The sequence below is a fragment of the Tauraco erythrolophus genome, chromosome 4 (genome assembly GCF_009769465.1).
Source record: "Tauraco erythrolophus isolate bTauEry1 chromosome 4, bTauEry1.pri, whole genome shotgun sequence".
Classification (NCBI taxonomy): Eukaryota; Metazoa; Chordata; class Aves; order Musophagiformes; family Musophagidae; genus Tauraco; species Tauraco erythrolophus.
In genome coordinates this window covers 87,966,940-87,983,435 of record NC_141468.1, presented here as the reverse complement: position 1 = coordinate 87,983,435, position 16,496 = coordinate 87,966,940, and the positions used below count along the sequence as shown (strand labels likewise).

Here is a 16,496-nt window from a genome sequence, read left to right as displayed (position 1 = left end):
ATTCTCCTGCTACTTTTGCAACTTCTAATACTTGTTCTCAGAGAATTCTCTTAAGCTTTTAATTTTTCCCTCTTTCAACACCTTGGAAACTACTCTTTTGTTGTCTCATAAAGCCAGCACAGTGCAGGTGGAAGGGTGGATTTTAGCTAAAAAGCTTTACATTTCTTTTGTGTCAAACTGGGCTGTCGCAGAGCTCAACACTAGCCCCCACATCATGTCAGTAGCCCAGAGGTTGTTTGTACAGTCCACCAGTTTCCGAGGCACTGTCTCAGTTTGGTAGGGCAAGCTTCAAGTGGGTGTAAAAGTGTCCCTCAGTGTAGCAACTACGTCAAGGCCAGGAGATTCCTTGTGGTGGCCCAGTACAGGACTGCTGTGGGATGACTCTGAGTCCCCATCCCTGGATGTGTTTAAGAATAGGGTGGATGAGCTACTTAGGGATATGGTTTAATGGGGATTAGGGACGGTTGGACTCGATGATCTCTAAGGTCTTTTCCAACCTAGAAATCTATGAATCTATGACTTTCTGCTCATCCTCTTACTTTCTGACAGTCTGTGGGTGCACGGGTGGTGCAGAGGAGGGATGAGAGGGCAGACCTTACTCAGGCAAACTACGCATGGTTCTCTCTCCCCCTCCATCTCCAAAAAAACATTCTTTGGGAAAAAAAAAAAAGCTTCCTCTGCTTTGAATTCCCTCCAGTTTGTCTATTTGGATAATAAAATACACAACTATTCTTCAAATAATAAGTGTCAGGGGAGGCAGGGAACACGCTGGACCACTGCTCCCGACTGGAGATGGCCGCAGCAGCACGGCTTGGAGAGCTCCCAAGCACCCTGCTCTGCTCCCAGGGCACCTGCTGGAGGAGTTCATCTTGCCAGGGCTGCTGAGGTTCATCGAGGGAACTGAGAGCCGAGAGAAACGGCCATGCAGACACCCAGGACAGCGAAATGGAATGGGAGGAGGTGTGCTGGAGCTGGGATTCCCCTGCAACTGGTGGGGATGTGGCATCCAATTATTATTACCCAGCTGGCTTGAATTGAAACTGAATGTAATGAACTAAGGTTGAGACCCTGCCTACAAAAGGTGGGCCATTTCCTCCTGGCTGTGGAAGATGCAATGGCATCCTTGGAGCTGCAGCCCAGGCTGGTGAGCAACATCTGGTGATCCCGATGTGATACCCTCATGAGAGACCCTGAAGACCATGACCCCGCCACCAGAGCCCAAGCCCAGAGCCAAAAGAGCTGGAGCCAGAACCAGAAGTCCTTTGGTAAAGAAGGTAAAGCCACTACCCCAAAAAAGGGAAGCAAGCTGGAGTTGGAATGAATGAACTGGGTCTCTGCTCACTGTAAAGCCTTCTTAAAAACCAAAAAACTGTAAAACAAAAAGGGGGAATTAAGGCTATATCACCCAGCTGGCTTGTATTGGTAATCACCTAATTAAGGTTTAGACCCTGCCTACAAAAGGCAGGCCATTTCCTCCTGGCTGTGGAAGATGCAACCACATTGTTGGAGCTGCAGCCTGGGCTGGTGAGTAAGATCCCTCAAACTAGTCTGTTTTGCCCAGGGCCAGGGTGGGTGGATGGGTGATCCCTCCCCATTCTTATCTCAACCCTCAGGCCTTTTTGTTTCATTATTCTCCTCTGCCCCTCACTGAGCGGGCAACCTCGTGGTGGCTGAGCTGCCAGCGGGGCCAAACCATGACAGAGCCAAACCAAGATTTTACACTGCAATCCAGATAACAACCTGTTTCAGTTTGACTTGTGTTACATAGAGGTGATTTTGTCAGATTTTTACCCCAGCAGCCCTCAGAACAGCCTAGACTAATGTGTTTCTGAACTCAAAGAAGAAAACGTGTTTTGAGCTCTCATCTAGGGTAGAAGAAGACAGGAGAGGTGAAACATATGAACACCACTAAGTCAAACCTTTTACCAGTCCAGATATTTCCATAACTCTACAAGAATAAATTTATTATTATAATTAAGGGCTAATTTCAAGAATGTACAGTATTTACAGCCATTACAACTACACAGAAGATACTAATTAACAGGAGAACAAAGCAAAGGGAAGTCAGGAGAGAGCCAAGAGGAGGTTCCCAGGCTCTTTCCTATTGTACATAACTGAGGAGTGCATCCATTTCCTCCGATCCCTTGAGTAGCAAATGCCATTCAGGGCCCACCTAGATGTTCTCTTGACAACCTCTCTCCAGGGGCTCTCATCTCTAGGACAAGGTTGGAGAGGTTCTATCTCATTCCTCATAAATAGTCTATTGCAGCTTATAAAGGGAGCTCCTGGCAGCCAGTGGGCCTTGTCTCCCAGCTTAGCAGGAGCCAGTAGTGCCCCTGTTCCCACGGGTGTGGGAATTAGTCAAAAGCAGCCAGTCGTCTTAGACTACGTGAACATTTCTCAGAAGAGTAGAGTGCTTTCTGTAACACAAGAGCAAGCCAAGCTCATCCCTCAGGCCAGTTTACTTCAGTTCAGGTATGAGCTGAGACCAGCTAATGTCCGTTGCTAAGTTTTCATCCTCAAGACCAGGAAAGCTGATATCCAGGAGGATTTTGCTCAGACTGTCATTCATGGTGTCCAGGATGAGCCCCTCCATGAGCGATCGGTTTTCGGTGAAGCCCGAGGCTGGCAGTTCCCCAGATGATTGCTTAGTGGACTCGTGAGTAAAAGCTGGAGAGCTGGTGAGGGGCACGTGCACCAGGTCACTGGATTCTGCGTTGAGCAGCTCCCGGGGGGACTCAAAGAGGGGATTTTTAAGGGGAGTGTTGTTAAAACCCAGCAAGTCCTGGTTGTCCTGGAGGGGCGTGAGCGGCAACTGAAGGGTTCTCACCGGACTGAAGTCCAGCTCGTGACTTCCCTTGGGTAAGGACGCAGGCTTCCAGGGGTCGAGGCCGCCTAATGGGGGGGTGGTAGTTGCTGAGACTTTGCTGGGAGTGGAAGAAACGGGCAATTTGCTGAATATCTCCTTGACCGGTGTTTTGAAGGGCCCCTCTTCCCCCTGGGAGCAGCTGAGCTGTGATACGTTCTCAAGAGGCTGGCTTTCCTGCAGCAAGGGCAGGTCTGCCTCTGGTCGGAAAGGGTCGAACCCACTGCCCTCTGGCAAAACCAGCACAGGCTCTTCCGAGCAAGGCAGCACTAGGTGTTGTTTCCTTCTGGATCTGCCCATTTCCCTCCTTTCCCGCCTTCTTATAACTAAGGTGTCGGAAGCACCCTCAGACGGTGACTTCAGTGAGGTGAATTGTTGCTTCTCCTTTGTGGACGAGACTGGGAGGAACAAGTCTGGCTCTTCCTTTACTGTTAGGGTGCAGGCAAACGGGGACAGCCAGTCATTCATCTGAGAGCCGCCTTCCTCCTTGATGCAGATGCTCTCAGGGAAAGAAGCCGATTCCTCGCCAGGCTGGGAGCTGCTCTCCTTTAGGGAATGGGCTGGGGAAAATAAACTGTCTTCACCCTGACTCTCCTCCTTGACGGCAGCCGTGGGTAAAGACGAGGACTCTTCTGTACAAAGTGACATCTACAAAGACAGACAAGAGAGACGCCGTCGGTAAGCAAGGATCTAACTCACTCAAATACTAAACAATAGTGGAAGGAAGAAAGGGAAGGCTGGCACTGAAGGACAGCAGAACAGTTAAGAGGAGGACCTTCAGAAAGCAGTACCTACAACAACAGATAGTGATCTGGAAAAGTCTAACTCCTTTGATTCCTCCTTACGCAATCTACATGTGAAATAACAAAATGAACGAGGACAGCTTTCCCAGGAACCAAGGGAAAAGAAAAGAAAAAAATTGAGGTTATCAAAAGAAAAAGAGCACAGGGGAAAGATAAATCACAGCAGGAGAGAACATAAAGCAGCAGGCGCGCGAAGGAAAACAGGATTATGGTTAGACAGGACGAAAGAAGTTCAGGCTTTGCAATGTCTAAGCATCCAAGAACAGTCAGTGAGATTCCAAGAGAAAGATGTTTTTAATAGCAGTTTTGCTTGAGCTCAGAGTAACTGGGAACTCCACAGAATAACCAAACAGCAGGTACTGAGAACCTCTGGGAAGAGACTTTATGCAAATAAACGGTCTTTCAGAAGAAGTTCTGTATGTTACATCTCTTCAGAGCTACCAAAAATCTGAATGTTTTAGGAGCAGACCAAAGCCATTTCTCCCATTCTTAATTATTCACATCCAAGCAGCAGAGAAAATTGTCTTGACCAACCCATAGAGCCCCCTCCTCTAGAGAATTATAGTGACACTCTTAGAGTAAGTGGACTAATAGTCACCCTAGAGACAGAAAGACAGCAAGGATTGTAACTGGCCAGTTCCTTCGTACAAGCTCTAGAGTTTCAGAGCACCTACTAAAGGCCCACAAAGGAACCATATGAAGAACGGGGTCCATAAAAGGCAAGAGCTATAGAAAAGAAAAAAGAAAACCAAACAAAAACCCCCAAACCCTCTCCTGCTCAAAAAAAGAACCAAATAAAAAAGCCCTTAGAAACCAAGCAACCAACCTTTGGAGCAATGCGCACACGCTTATTGCTCTGGAACGTCTCCGAGCTGGTGAGGGATGTTCCCTGTGCCGTGGATAGAGGAACCTTCATGGAAGGCTGCAAGACAAGAGGCTGACTCAAAGGAAACTGGATCGGAACCAGGATGGAGCTGATGCGAGGAAGCAAAGGCTTCATCTTTCGGCCTGAAAGGGAAAAGAATGGACTCGCTAGCCTCTTGCACCTCCTCTACGGCCTCTTGAAACCCAGGCATCTAACAGAGAGTCCTTGTAACTACCCCAAAGTAAACATCCCATCAGAGGCAGGCTCACTTGCCTTCTCTGCTAATTTTGAGGATACAAATCCCAAGCCAGAAGGCCTGATGAACAAGAAAATAGTCCTTCATACAGATCCTAGCCCTCAAGCTGGGGGAAACTCTGCTCTCACTCCCTTGGAGTACCCTCTGTCTCGACATCACATCCTCTCTCCAACACAGCAATACTGCTTTCAGCTCCAAACCTGACAGTGGGAAGCCTAAAAGCTGGCAAATCTGGATAACAATTTCCACTTTTATTCCTAAGGCAATCTAGGAGAGCGCCCTAGATTTATGGGACTGATTCCCTTTGGGCTAAGCTAACACAGACACTCACGTGCATTCTGGGGTTCGGTTTTGCTGCTGCTGTTGCTTCCCGTGTTCTTCTGGAGATCAGGAAGATGGCGCTTTTGCTGCTGCAGTCATTGTGAAATAAGGAAGAGGAGAAGAAGGAGAAAAAGAGATTTAAAGAGGAGAATCCATCTTTGTCCCGCTGCCTCGTTCAGAGCTGTGCATCCCGAAGCCTGCGCTGCACTAACACAGAGAGCAGCTGTCAGCACCCAGGAGTCACGCCGGCGTGGTCTCTGCGCCACTTGCTGTTTTGCAGCCACGCCATTTCAAAGCCAGCTGCCAACCAAAAGCTGTGTAGGAACAGAAATGGCATGCCAGAGCTGCTCTGGCTGCAGAAGTGACCTGGTTTTGGTGTCCTCAGTGCCTGAGGAAAGGTGAACAGGATGGCTTTACTGTATACTGGATCTCTAGACAAACCAGAGAGATGTTCAAGTGGAACAGCAGAGGCAACGGAGGAATCGGAAGTCTGAGCAGGTTAAAAGAAGGCCAGGGCTGCAGCTGTGACTGGCTGCTTGCAAACCTGGCATCATTAAAACTGCTGCATGCAAGAGAGACAGCACACAGGTTCGTCCTTCTGAGAGCCACAGGGCAGCTGGGTTCCAAAATGAAAAAGCAGCACAGCACAGAGAGATCCTGTTCTCTCTGGATCTGAGTCCCAGAACAGATTGGGACTGCTGCCACGGAGATGAGGATTTTACCAGAAATCTCTGTCTGCCCTTGTTCTCTGAAGCCTCTTGGTGCTCACTGCAGCCTACTTTACCAGTAGGCTTCCAGTTGCTCAAAGCTGTAGAGAGAGCTGAAGGCAATCAACCTTTGGCTCCACTCCTTTCCCCAAACAGGGTGAGCATGGAGCTGTACGACCCAGTCCCCCCCTCCCCGAGCCCCTTGTCCTTCTCTCAGGGACTGGCAAGAGGAGGATGGAAGCCCGAGCCCCAGCCCAGAGGGCAAGTCTTACTGATTCAAAGTGCTCAGGTGACGTTGGTGACCCCAAGTCCAGCGGCTGGCAGCAGCGAGGCATTGAGAGGGAGAAAAATAAGGTGAAGTTATCAGCCAAAGCGGGAACAAATGGGATGTTTTAGCCTTGTATAATCCGAGCAAACAAGAGCCAATCTGCCCACCCACTGCAGAAACAACAGAAGAGTCTAAACACACCTATTACAGACTCAAAATCTGTTTCTCCCACAAAATGGTACTTCCTAAAATACCTAGCTGGGATAGAGCAAAGTGCATCCTCTGACTGTCTCATCAAACAGCATACGAACTCCTGGTTGGATTCAGTGGAAAACTTCTTGCTAGTAATTTGAATCAAGCCCATGGAAAGAGGTTGAACAAGCTCACTGTTCTTCAGGTCGTGTGCCAAATATATCAAACATCCCACAGAAGCTCCAGTTCACACGCACGGGCATAGCACCTGTTTCTTTCAAACACAGAGCTCGCCTGTTTGTCAAGAGAAGTGGCCAAAACCAGCTCCTACAAAATAATTCTGTGAAGCTAAGGTGCACCTGGCTAGTGTGGCATTCAGGAACTGGATAGCCTGTCCCCTTTCTTCGCACGAGGCACTCACCTTGAACACCTGGTCCAATGTCAGGCAACGCTTTGCATCAGGGTGAATCGTCCAGAAGGAGACTTTGCCATTAGCTGACGTCTCACGGACAAACATGTCATGAAGGGACAGGTTGTGCCGAATGGAGTTCTAGGGAGAAAGGAGCGAGGGGGAGGTTGAAAAGCACAAGTTTTGTCATCAGCACAGCAGGATCTATTCGAGCCATGACTGCCCTAGCAGAAGGATTGCACTCCGAAGTGTAGACAACACGGACCTTCACGGACAGCCATGCCTGTCATCTGTCTCTCACTCTATTTACTCTTGAGGTCCCTATTATTACTCCATTGATCAAGCATCCCATCATCTTCCCTAAATGGAATGAGAAAAGGGATGCAAGAAGTGGAACAGGGAACATCTGGAATGAGAGGTTATTTGGGGTGGGGTGTTTAAACTAATTTTCATCTTGCTTTGTGGGCTGGGGAACTTCTCATTTGCATCCAGAAGGCTTGTCATAACTTCACCCTGTGGCCCACAGCAGCTTGAAGGCCTGCTTGTTACCTTCCAACCCGGCTTAGCCACGTGTTTAAAGTACGGGAAGTGATCCTCAATCCAGGTATAGATGTCCTTCAGGGTCATACGCTTCTTCTCAGTGCTGTTAATGGCAAACTGGATCATGGCCATGTAGGAGTAAGGAGGTCGCTCTGATACCGAATCCTGCCACGAGGAGGAGGACAAGGCAGTGGTGGCAGTAGGAACAGCAGTAGCATCTTCTTCAGTCTGAAAGAGAAGGAATGATACCAGAGTCCCACAAAGTTGCCAAGGAGAACCATGGAACATCCCTGGATCCTCCAGGTTCTGCTATTCAAATCAGTAAAGGCCAAACTTGGGTTACTTAGAGATGGTGATGCCTAATTCTTACAAGCATTCTGATCTACATGGATCACCTCCTTGTCGAAAGTTTAGCACGTGCTCTGTCGTCTTCTCCTGCTTACCTCGATTCTTTCCCGCAGAGGCATCTGGTTCTCTTTCTCTGTGTCCTGCTTCACAGAACAGGGACTCAGCCCGTCCGATCTCATCTTCCCCAGCCACTGGATGTTGGTGAGACTATTGTCCAACACAGAGCTCGGTGCCTCGCCACTGCCTGTTGGGATACCAAGCCCACAGCTCTGCTTATTCACCAGTGACCCTCTTCCCCCTTCATCTCAAGTGCCAGGAGGAAGGCACTAGTCACACCTCTAAGAGTGGCACCCCTGTCTCAAGATAGGGATGAGATAGTGCTGCAATGCTAACGTTTCTTGTGGAAGGAATTCCACCTTGAATTCCTGACTTTATGTCAATCTGCCCTTTCTGAGGGTAGATTTCGGAGAAATTTCTGAGAAAAGCTACAGCCTTCGAAACAAACATTCAAACCAGACTATTGCTCTCAAATAAAACGGGACACTGTTGATCCAGTACTTCAAGAATTCGGTTATTTTTAGCTACAGGATGAATCGAGGAAGCAGAGGCCAAGGGAGGTGATGACAAACTCCAACTGGAAGACCTAGCACAAGGCCCGAGCCAGAAGCTCAGAAGTCTCCAAGTTTTTGAACTGCAGCAATGCAAACTAACATAGGTTTTTTATTTCTGGTGAGGTTGGTTGTAGCAACACGCTGTTGCAGCTGCCTATGGGTTCCTGTCGGACAGTGCTACACCATGGGATAAGATTTACTACAGCCCAAAAGCTACACAGCTATTTTAAATTGCAAATACAAAACTGATCTCAGCAGTGTTTCCAAGTAAAACCCATCCCACTTCTAAAATTTATCCAACAACTTTGTGAGACAGCCAAGAAGGAAATGGACTTGCCACTTGGTTATTAAAGGAGGGGAATAATCTCTTTGTCAAAGCTCTAGGCCCGTATGTTTTGTCCCAAATTCAGCCATAACCCTTTTGCTAAATGAAACTTAATTTGCTCTTCTAGACTCGATTTCCTCAAGCCAGCCCTTCTTTTTTCTCCGGTACTAAAATTTTGCTTTGCTATACGCCTTTATATGCCATCTCTTCCACCAAAAACGCATCCAACATCCTTCAGATTTCTCTGCATGCACATAGCTATGCAGATTATTAGAATCAAATCCATAGATATTTTGTAATTAACAAAACAGTTTTCATTACTGCATACTGAGATCCAAGCACTACACTCATCGGCCCACTTCACATCTCTGTCTACCAGTCAGGACAAAAAAAAAAAAAAAGGGTAAAGATTACCTACCTTTGCTCTCCTGTTCCTGTCCAACCACAGAACCAACTCCTGGATGCCAGGGCATTGTGCCTCCTGCAAGACCAGATGTCTGTGTAACATCCTTGTCTCTCTCTTGACCTTCTGCAGCCTTGGTGGCTGCACTGGGTTTCTTCTCCGATGGGAGATGCTGCGATGGTTTTGGACCCGCTGAGCGGGACGTGCCCCCACTGCTAATGAGAATGAACTTGTTGGGCCCATTGTTGCCACATTCTTTTCCTTTCGCTGTCAGTGCCTCTATGATGCTCTGGATATCAGCGTTTGTAGGGATGGCAACCACTTGTGTGTTGGGCATGGTGGGATGGTCAATGATCTTTATTCCTGCTGGGAATTTCTGCAGGCCACTGTCCGTTTTGTCTCCGAGTTGGCTGTTGCGTTGGTCCTCCTGTCTGTGTTCCTGCTTAGGAACCTTTTCTTCCTGACTGCTGTTCTCATCGCTTGCTGAAGTGCTGGATGCATCCTTCCGTGGGACGGTTGGCTTCCGTCGTTTGAGAATCAAGGGCCTGCGAGGGCTGCTCTTCATTGTTGATCTACGCAGTCACTCTCCATTGAAAGGGGCAGGAACAAGTCCTGCAAAGCAAAAGAGAAAACATAAGAGTGCAGAGGGCAGGAACAGCTAGAAAAGGCGCAGCAAATCACCACGGGCCTCCCACAGAGCACAGCAATCGCTACAAGGCTGGAAACAGGAAAGAAAATCAAAAAATGAAAGTTTTTAATAAGCTTGACAAGGCTATTGGGAAAGAGTACTGTACCTCCTTTATCCACACCTGGTATGAGCAGGACAGGAGATATTTGTAGAGTAGATAATCTGCATCACAGGCTGGAAACCACAGAGTACATAATAACGAGGAGAATACGTACGTACGTTCTGCAGGGAAGGAGAGCAAGGCTTAGCTGCAAAGTGACTTGACCAGCATCAATCAGCAAGTTGGAGGGCAGAGAAGCTAGGAGACAGAAACAGCAGTCCTGGTTCTTCTGTGTCATTGCTGTGACCAGCAGATCACACCACCCAAGAGAAAAGGGAATTTAACAGCTGGTTTAAAATCTGGGAAGTGGCTATTGTTCTGAACGCCGCAAAGGCACACAACCAACGCGGCAGAACTCGGGTGCTTTAAAATAAATGTGAAGCCAACGCTTTAGGCATTCCTTCTGCAGATTGGCCAAGAATCAGACAAGTTTCTCACCGGGCAGCATAGAATTTAAACGCCAAACTTTTGGACAGCGGGCAATTTAGACCGTAAAGCAGAACGCAGAGGAGATAAAGTTCAGAGCGAGATGCAATGTGTCCCTTCTGAGGGCACGGCTCACAAACAATCACGCCACTCAGGAACCAGTTGGAGGCTGTCTCCTGCAGCCAGCTACACCAGAACAAGACTAAACAAAACGTACTTGTTGTTCATCAGCCGAGGCAGCGGGCAGAGCAGGAACGAGTCACAACAGGAGCCCTTTTCCGCGAGCAGGTCTGGCGGGGCCAGCTGGCCAACACGAACATTCTCGGTAGGAACCGGCTGCAGAGGGACAAACCGGAGAGCCCAGCAGGTAAAAACCCGAGCTGATGCCCTGCCCTGCGACCGGGCGCTGCCCGGGGCCACCGACGGGAGCGTTCGGCATCGCCCACGGGCCGCGGCACCGACACGCACGTGGCCCTTCGCCGCCCGCCCCGCTCCCGGAGAGACCCCCGCGCAAGCACGACCCTCGGCCAGCCCCAACGGTCCCCGCGGGAGCGAGCCGCTTCCTACGGTGGCGCTGAGCCGGTCCCGCCAGCGCAGGCCCGGGAGCCACCGTGCGTCCCCTCGGTCCCGGGGGCTGAGCGCTGGGGGGCTCCCGGCTCCTTCTTCGCCCGCTCCAGCCGTAGTCGCATCCCCGCCGCGCCCAAGGGTGAGTCCGCCCGCTCCGACGGGACCCCCCCAGCCCGCCCCGCCCCGCCGGGACCCCCCCAGCCCGCCCCGCCCCGCCGGGACCCCCCCAGCCCGCCCCGCCCCGCCGGGACCCCCCCAGCCCGCCCCGCCCCGCCGGGACCCCCCCAGCCCGCCCCGCGCCTACACGATTCCCGCTCAGAGCGGCTCTGGCGGGGGCCGCAGATCCCCGCGGGGGAGGCACCGTGAGGCCGCGTGTCGCGATTCACCACCGGCTCGTCCCGGGGTACGGAAGGAGGCGCCGGCGCCGCCCCGCCGCGCCGATCGTTTCCCGTTTTGAATTTGGCGCCCGGCGACTCGCTGGCATCACGTGCCCGCCGGGCCCAATGACATGTGGCAGGGGGCGGGGCCCGCCGGGGCCAATCGGCGGCGGCGGCGGCGGATACGGCTGCGCCGGTAGGCTGGGGGGGGCGGGATTGACCGGTCCCGGTCGCCATCGCGGTCCTGGTCCCGATCGCGGTCCCGATCCCGATCGCGGTGCCGGTCCCTCCGTGAGGCGCGGGCCCTGTCCCGGGAGAGCCGCCCCCGCCCCGGGAGCCCCGCCGTGCGCCCGGGCACCGGCCGCGGTGGCGGCCCGGCCGATCCGTTGCGAGGAGCCGCGGCGTTGCGCGGTGTAACGGGCCGGGGAGCCCGCAGGACGCGCCGCGCCCTCGGTAAGCGGTCAGGCCGCTGCGGCCCCACGCGCTCGGTGCAGGGAACCGGCGGAAAACGCCCTTTTAACGCGTCTGGTCCGCGGGAATCGTTCCGAACGGGAAACGAAACTCGGTGTCGTTCCAGTTCACCAGGTGGAAAAAAAGTTATGCGGGATGTGTAGGAGGGAAACGTCAAGTACATCCTGTATTTAAAAACTTCGAAATCCTGACGTTCCAGTAGTTACCAGCTGGAAGCGGGAAGACTTCTGGTTATCCCGGCCCTAGAACATACCTTGGCATTGCAAACCAGTTGTATGGATTAGAAAAGAAAATAATGAAAAGAAAATCATTAATTTTCTGCCCTGAAATTCCTAAACCATTCTTGGTGACCGGACTAGATACTGAGCTGATGTGGAGAAATTATTTCTTTATAAATTTTTTCGATAGCTGACCTGACAGAGCTGGTTCAATAGGTCAACTACGCCCATTCCATGTTTTTTTTTTTTTCCCCTCTCTCACAGTGGTTTGAATTTCCTCAAAATTTCAGTGGCCAGACCTGTTCTAAATATAGTTGGTTCTGTATTTCAATATTTTGGTCAGGCCTTGTGGTAGATGGATGTCTTTCAAATTACTTCTAGGATATTTTTATGGAGAAAAATGCTTATGTGACTTTGTCTTGTGTATTTAAAAATCTGTTTTTGTAAGAAATTACTTTTACTAGTAATGCTGAGTCTTGCCAAAAGGCTAGGTCAGAATTCCTTCTGTAGCTGGGACACTTGTTTTGTTTGTGTCCCTGTATCCTCCAATGTGTTTGGCCATCAGCTTTTGTGAAGCTTTGGAACATTTGTCTATTCATAGAATCCCGGAACAGTTTGGGTTGGGATGGACCTCAAAGATCATCCAGTCCCAACCTCCCTGCCATGGGCAGGGACACCCTCCACTACACCAGGTTGCCCAAAGCCCCATCCAACCTGGCCTTGCACACTTCCAGGGATGGGGCAGCCACAGCTTCTCTGGGCAACCTGTGCCACTGCCTCACCACCCTCAGAGGGAAGAATTTCTTCCTTATATCCCATCAAAATCTCCCCTCTTTCAGTTTAAAGCCATTGCCCCATGTCCTGTCACTACACACCCTTGTCCAAAGTCCCTCTCCAGCTTTCTTGTAGCCCCTTCAGGTACTGGAAGGTGCTGGAAGATCTCCCCAGAGCCTTCTCTTCTCCAGGCTGAACAGCCCCAACCCTCTCAGCCTGTCCTCTTCTGCTGTGCATTTCTAAATCTACCTGAAATTCAACTGAAGGTTCAAAAACTACTGGTAGGAACAAGTCTGCACAGAGATGTGTACACCGTACTGTTGCATAAACATTTTACTTTTGTTAAAAACTAGTCCCGAGGTTTCTCAACAAGTTTGTCTTCAAGCCCATCTGTTTGCCTTCTACAGGTTTGAGAGCGCTTCAGCATCTCCCTGGGGTGCTTGCTTCTTTCTCCAGTTGGCTCCAGGAAGCACCATGAGGTTTCTAAGCCGTTTTACCGTATCTTTTGATGCCTGCGAAGAAGAAATGTAGCCACCAGGCCAGGAAGGCAGAGCTGGTGTTCCTTGAGAGGCCACGAGAGGGACCCGTCCATTGCTACGAAGCTCCCCTGCCTTCGGCCGCGAATCCAAGGCGTGTTCCTGCAAAACCTGTGGACCAGAACACCTCTGCTGCCTGGGTTGGTATGGCTTCTCCTCCTCCCTGCTTCCCACAGCAAGGCTTTCCAGGTTTTCCCCGTGTGTCTCAACAGAAAGCTGTCTGTCCTGGACACCCGAAATTGGTAGTGCAGACCTGAATTCCCTGGAGCTGCTAAAGCATCAAGTGCTCTTGAGTTGCCAACTCCAGCCACGAAGGTCTTGGCTATTTGAGGGCGTAAAACTGCGCAGTGTGTACTGATTCTTTGTCTTCTGAAAAAGTAATTCCCATCAGGAAAAGGCTCTTTTCTATCGCAGCTGAAAACCCTGCACGTAATAAACATAGAATCACAGAATCCTAGAATGGTTTGGGTTGGAAGGGACCTCAAAGCTCATCCAGTTCCAACCCCCCGGCCTTGGGCAGGGACACCCTCCACTACACGAGGTGGAATATTTTTACTGGCTTGCTGCTGGAAATCATTGCTGCACTCTGTTCCACGTTAAAGCACGAGGTGTTTTGTTTAAATCTGACACTGCTAAATGTAGAGAACACAGGCTTTCACTGCGGGGCTTTTTGTTTTAACCTGCCCTCTTTTCCAGTCTGCGTATTTTGAACAGTTTCTCTCGGGATCATTCTTCTGATGAGCTCCTTTTCTGGTCTGAAAAAATATTCCAGGGACTGTTTGCAGTGTCCTAAGATACTCCTTATATCATGTCAAGAATGTTTTTTAAGCAGACAGGTGCTGCAAAGACAGACTGTTCCTACAGAACAATAGTCCTCACCTCGGGGTTCTCTGCTCGAGCCTCATTGCTGCTGAACTCTGCTATCCACAAAGCTTGGGAAGCGTGGTTCAAAGCTGCAGGAAGCACTCATTCCTTTGTTCTTGTGGCCTGGAGTTATTTTTGTGATGCCTTTACTCTGAAGTGGAACATGTCCAGTTTTTCCCTCTTTTAATCGTTTTCATACAATTAAGGCAGTTAGCTCTGTGGCTTCTGAAGCACTAAGTAAAACAACTGCTGGGAATAAGCATTCCTTTTGTTTGGAAGAGGTGGAAACACCTATGCTGGTACTTAGCTCTTTGATTTCAAACACACAGTAATTCCAAAATGTGTTTGAAACCGTCAGCACTGAAACTGTTAGATATTTTTCCGTTTGAAACTCCTGGTAGGGTTGTAACTTTTTGAAGCATCCTCTGCAGAGTTTCTGTCAACTTTTTTGGTGGCAACGGATTTTCCGCTCCTCTCTTCTTGATGTTGTCTAAGTTTTTTTTTTTCATATTCTTTTGACTGCTAAGCTCCTGCACTGGTAAAGCCTACCCTACGTGTTCTCTGAAGCCAGGAATTCATATCCTCAAAGTCAGTGGTTCGCCTACGTTCTTTTATGTACCAGGATACAATTATCAGGGAATCATTTTTCTCTTTTCCTGCACAAAGGCTTTACATTCAAACAGTTCCGTTGCGCAGGAGACAATCTTTAATTAAATTGCACTTAGTGGTTTGAGAGACTGTGTGGTAACTCAGGAATGCTGAAAGGGACCTGTAGTTTTCGTAGCTAGAACCCAGTTTGCCGCGCTCCAGGGAAAAGCGAATTGCAAGGAATGAAACCTGACTCTTTTTGTTGATATCCAGGAATAAAGAATACTGTCAGAGAAGGATTTCAATGTCTTGAGTACGAGTCCAGAGTCTTTCAAAGAAATACAGATCGTTGACCTTTGACCATCTTCTATAGAAAGCAAATTTTAGAAGTGGCTTTTGGATGATCTGTTACTCCGGAATACAGAGATTAACTCTGTTTTGAAGTAAATATCTTGGGGGAGAATATTCCAAAGGCCTTATTAACGTAATCTAAGGTGACGGAGCTGAGTTAACACCCTTTAAATCATTTTGGTTTGCTCTCAGTTCAACTCATTCGGGGAGCCTGAGGATGTAGTTCATTGAATCTATTCGGAGTTACGCTAAGACACAGAAAGAAAGAGGATCCAGCTCCGAACTGGTGTAAGAGGTTACAGGAGAAGACACCAGCCAGGCTTTTCCTTAAAACTCAAATCTTGGGTGCTTTTCGAGTTGCCAGAGAACAGCTCACTTGCCCCAATCGCTTTTCAGAGAAGAGCGGCAGAACATGATGTCCAGGTTCAGAAGTATCTCCTGCTTAGCAGCGTGGTTAGTGACTGACTTGTGTTGCTGCAGACCAGATTACCCACTTAATGAATGCACTGGAAAAAGACAGGATAGGTATAGATAGAATACAGGAGTAGAATCAGGCTGGCATTCTTTTGTCTGGGAAAATTGTTGATTTTTTTTTAATTCTGATGTCTTTCCCTTCAGGTACGCCCACAATTTGAAACAACGAAGTCAGTGGTGTTGACAGCACGCCAGAAGAAGCACTATGGTCCTCACAAACCCCAGAATCAGGACGCCAGCCACAGCTTGCTTCAGGGAGCAGCTTGTCGAAGAGCTACAGCCTGCAAGTTTCCCCCTTTAACTTTTGAGCATCCGGAAGGACGTGCAGTCCGCCCCTCGGATCGCCCACGCTGCTCAAGGAAGAACACGCCGCGCTCTCCCAGCCAGCCCAAGAAAGGGGCAGCAGCAGAAGGCGGCACCCAGGTGAACAGCCCAGAGTACTGTGCAGAAACACCTTCGCCACCTGCTCCTCCACCTGTGGAGCCAGAAGCCTTTCGCCCACCAGACGCTGAGACCCCGCAGGTGCCCTCCCTAAGAAGCCGGGGACGCAGCAGCGCCCTGCCACAAGCAAGCAGCCGTGCCCGGCATCCGGAAAAACCGCTGGCGTTGGACGCCAACCCCAGTGCGGGAGAGGAGCCAGCAGCAGTGCTGGTCGCGGACACTCCTGAGCACCAGTACGGGGTGAAGGTGACATGGCGGCAGCGGCCCGCGCTGATGGAACGCCTGCTGGAGAGGGGCGAGCTGAGTGCTGCTGACGTGCTGGTGAAGGCGAACGCCGAGCTCCCGAGGAGACAGCCCAACGCCTGACCCGGTGCTGCCCTAATTTCATGTGCCAAGGCGCCTCCAGATGTTGCTTCCGAGGCGCAGCCAGCTGTGCTGCAGCTGGCCGGCCCCCCCGGGAAAGGCTGCGGAGACGCGCGGGTGCGTTCCTGGGGCGGGGGGTGCGGGAACGGGGTGCCTCCGCAGGACGGCTTGCGGCTCCGGCTCCGGGGGTACGGAGCACGGCGCCCCGCCATGCCCGGCGCCCCAACGGCGCCCTGCGCTGCGCATGCGCGGGGCTCGCCCCGCCCCCTCCCCTCCCCGCGGCCAATCCGAGCGCTGCGTGCTGCGGCGCCGGCCAATAGCGCCGCGCCTCAGTGCGGGGTGCC

At 50.6% G+C, this 16,496-nt stretch overlaps 2 protein-coding genes across 3 annotated transcripts; one reads left to right on the top strand and one right to left on the bottom strand.

Annotated features, from left to right (window-relative positions):
• Positions 1 to 2,461: 2,461 nt before the first annotated feature.
• FOXM1 (forkhead box M1) lies at positions 2,462 to 9,479 on the bottom strand. 2 transcript variants are annotated; one of them, XM_086610689.1, is made up of 8 exons: positions 8,930 to 9,479; positions 7,671 to 7,819; positions 7,237 to 7,455; positions 6,700 to 6,828; positions 6,091 to 6,135; positions 5,122 to 5,200; positions 4,496 to 4,677; positions 2,462 to 3,514 (listed from the first exon to the last, which is right to left on the bottom strand). In XM_086610689.1, exons 1-8 carry the CDS (start codon positions 9,477 to 9,479, stop codon positions 2,462 to 2,464), a joined length of 2,406 nt encoding a protein of 801 aa, XP_086466815.1. The 2 variants fall into 2 exon arrangements, with proteins under 2 accessions (XP_086466815.1, XP_086466816.1); XM_086610690.1 differs by having other exon boundaries at positions 8,990 to 9,479.
• Positions 9,480 to 13,018: 3,539 nt separating this feature from the next.
• RHNO1 (RAD9-HUS1-RAD1 interacting nuclear orphan 1) lies at positions 13,019 to 16,161 on the top strand. The gene is made up of 2 exons (XM_086609678.1): positions 13,019 to 13,211; positions 15,493 to 16,161. Exons 1-2 carry the CDS (start codon positions 13,044 to 13,046, stop codon positions 16,153 to 16,155), a joined length of 831 nt encoding a protein of 276 aa, XP_086465804.1. The 5' UTR covers positions 13,019 to 13,043; the 3' UTR covers positions 16,156 to 16,161.
• The last annotated feature ends 335 nt before the right edge of the window (positions 16,162 to 16,496 follow it).

Coding starts and splice junctions, on each gene's coding strand:
- FOXM1 (XM_086610689.1), bottom strand. CDS start 9,479: ATGAAGAGCAGCCCTCGCAGGCCCTTGATTCTCAAACGACGGAAGCCA. Junction 7,820..8,929: donor ACAGGAACAGGAGAGCAAAG/GTAGGTAATCTT, acceptor GTATCCCAACAG/GCAGTGGCGAGGCACCGAGC. Junction 4,678..5,121: donor AACCGAACCCCAGAATGCAC/GTGAGTGTCTGT, acceptor TTTCCCTTTCAG/GCCGAAAGATGAAGCCTTTG.
- RHNO1 (XM_086609678.1), top strand. CDS start 13,044: ATGCCTGCGAAGAAGAAATGTAGCCACCAGGCCAGGAAGGCAGAGCTG. Junction 13,212..15,492: donor AGAACACCTCTGCTGCCTGG/GTTGGTATGGCT, acceptor CTTTCCCTTCAG/GTACGCCCACAATTTGAAAC.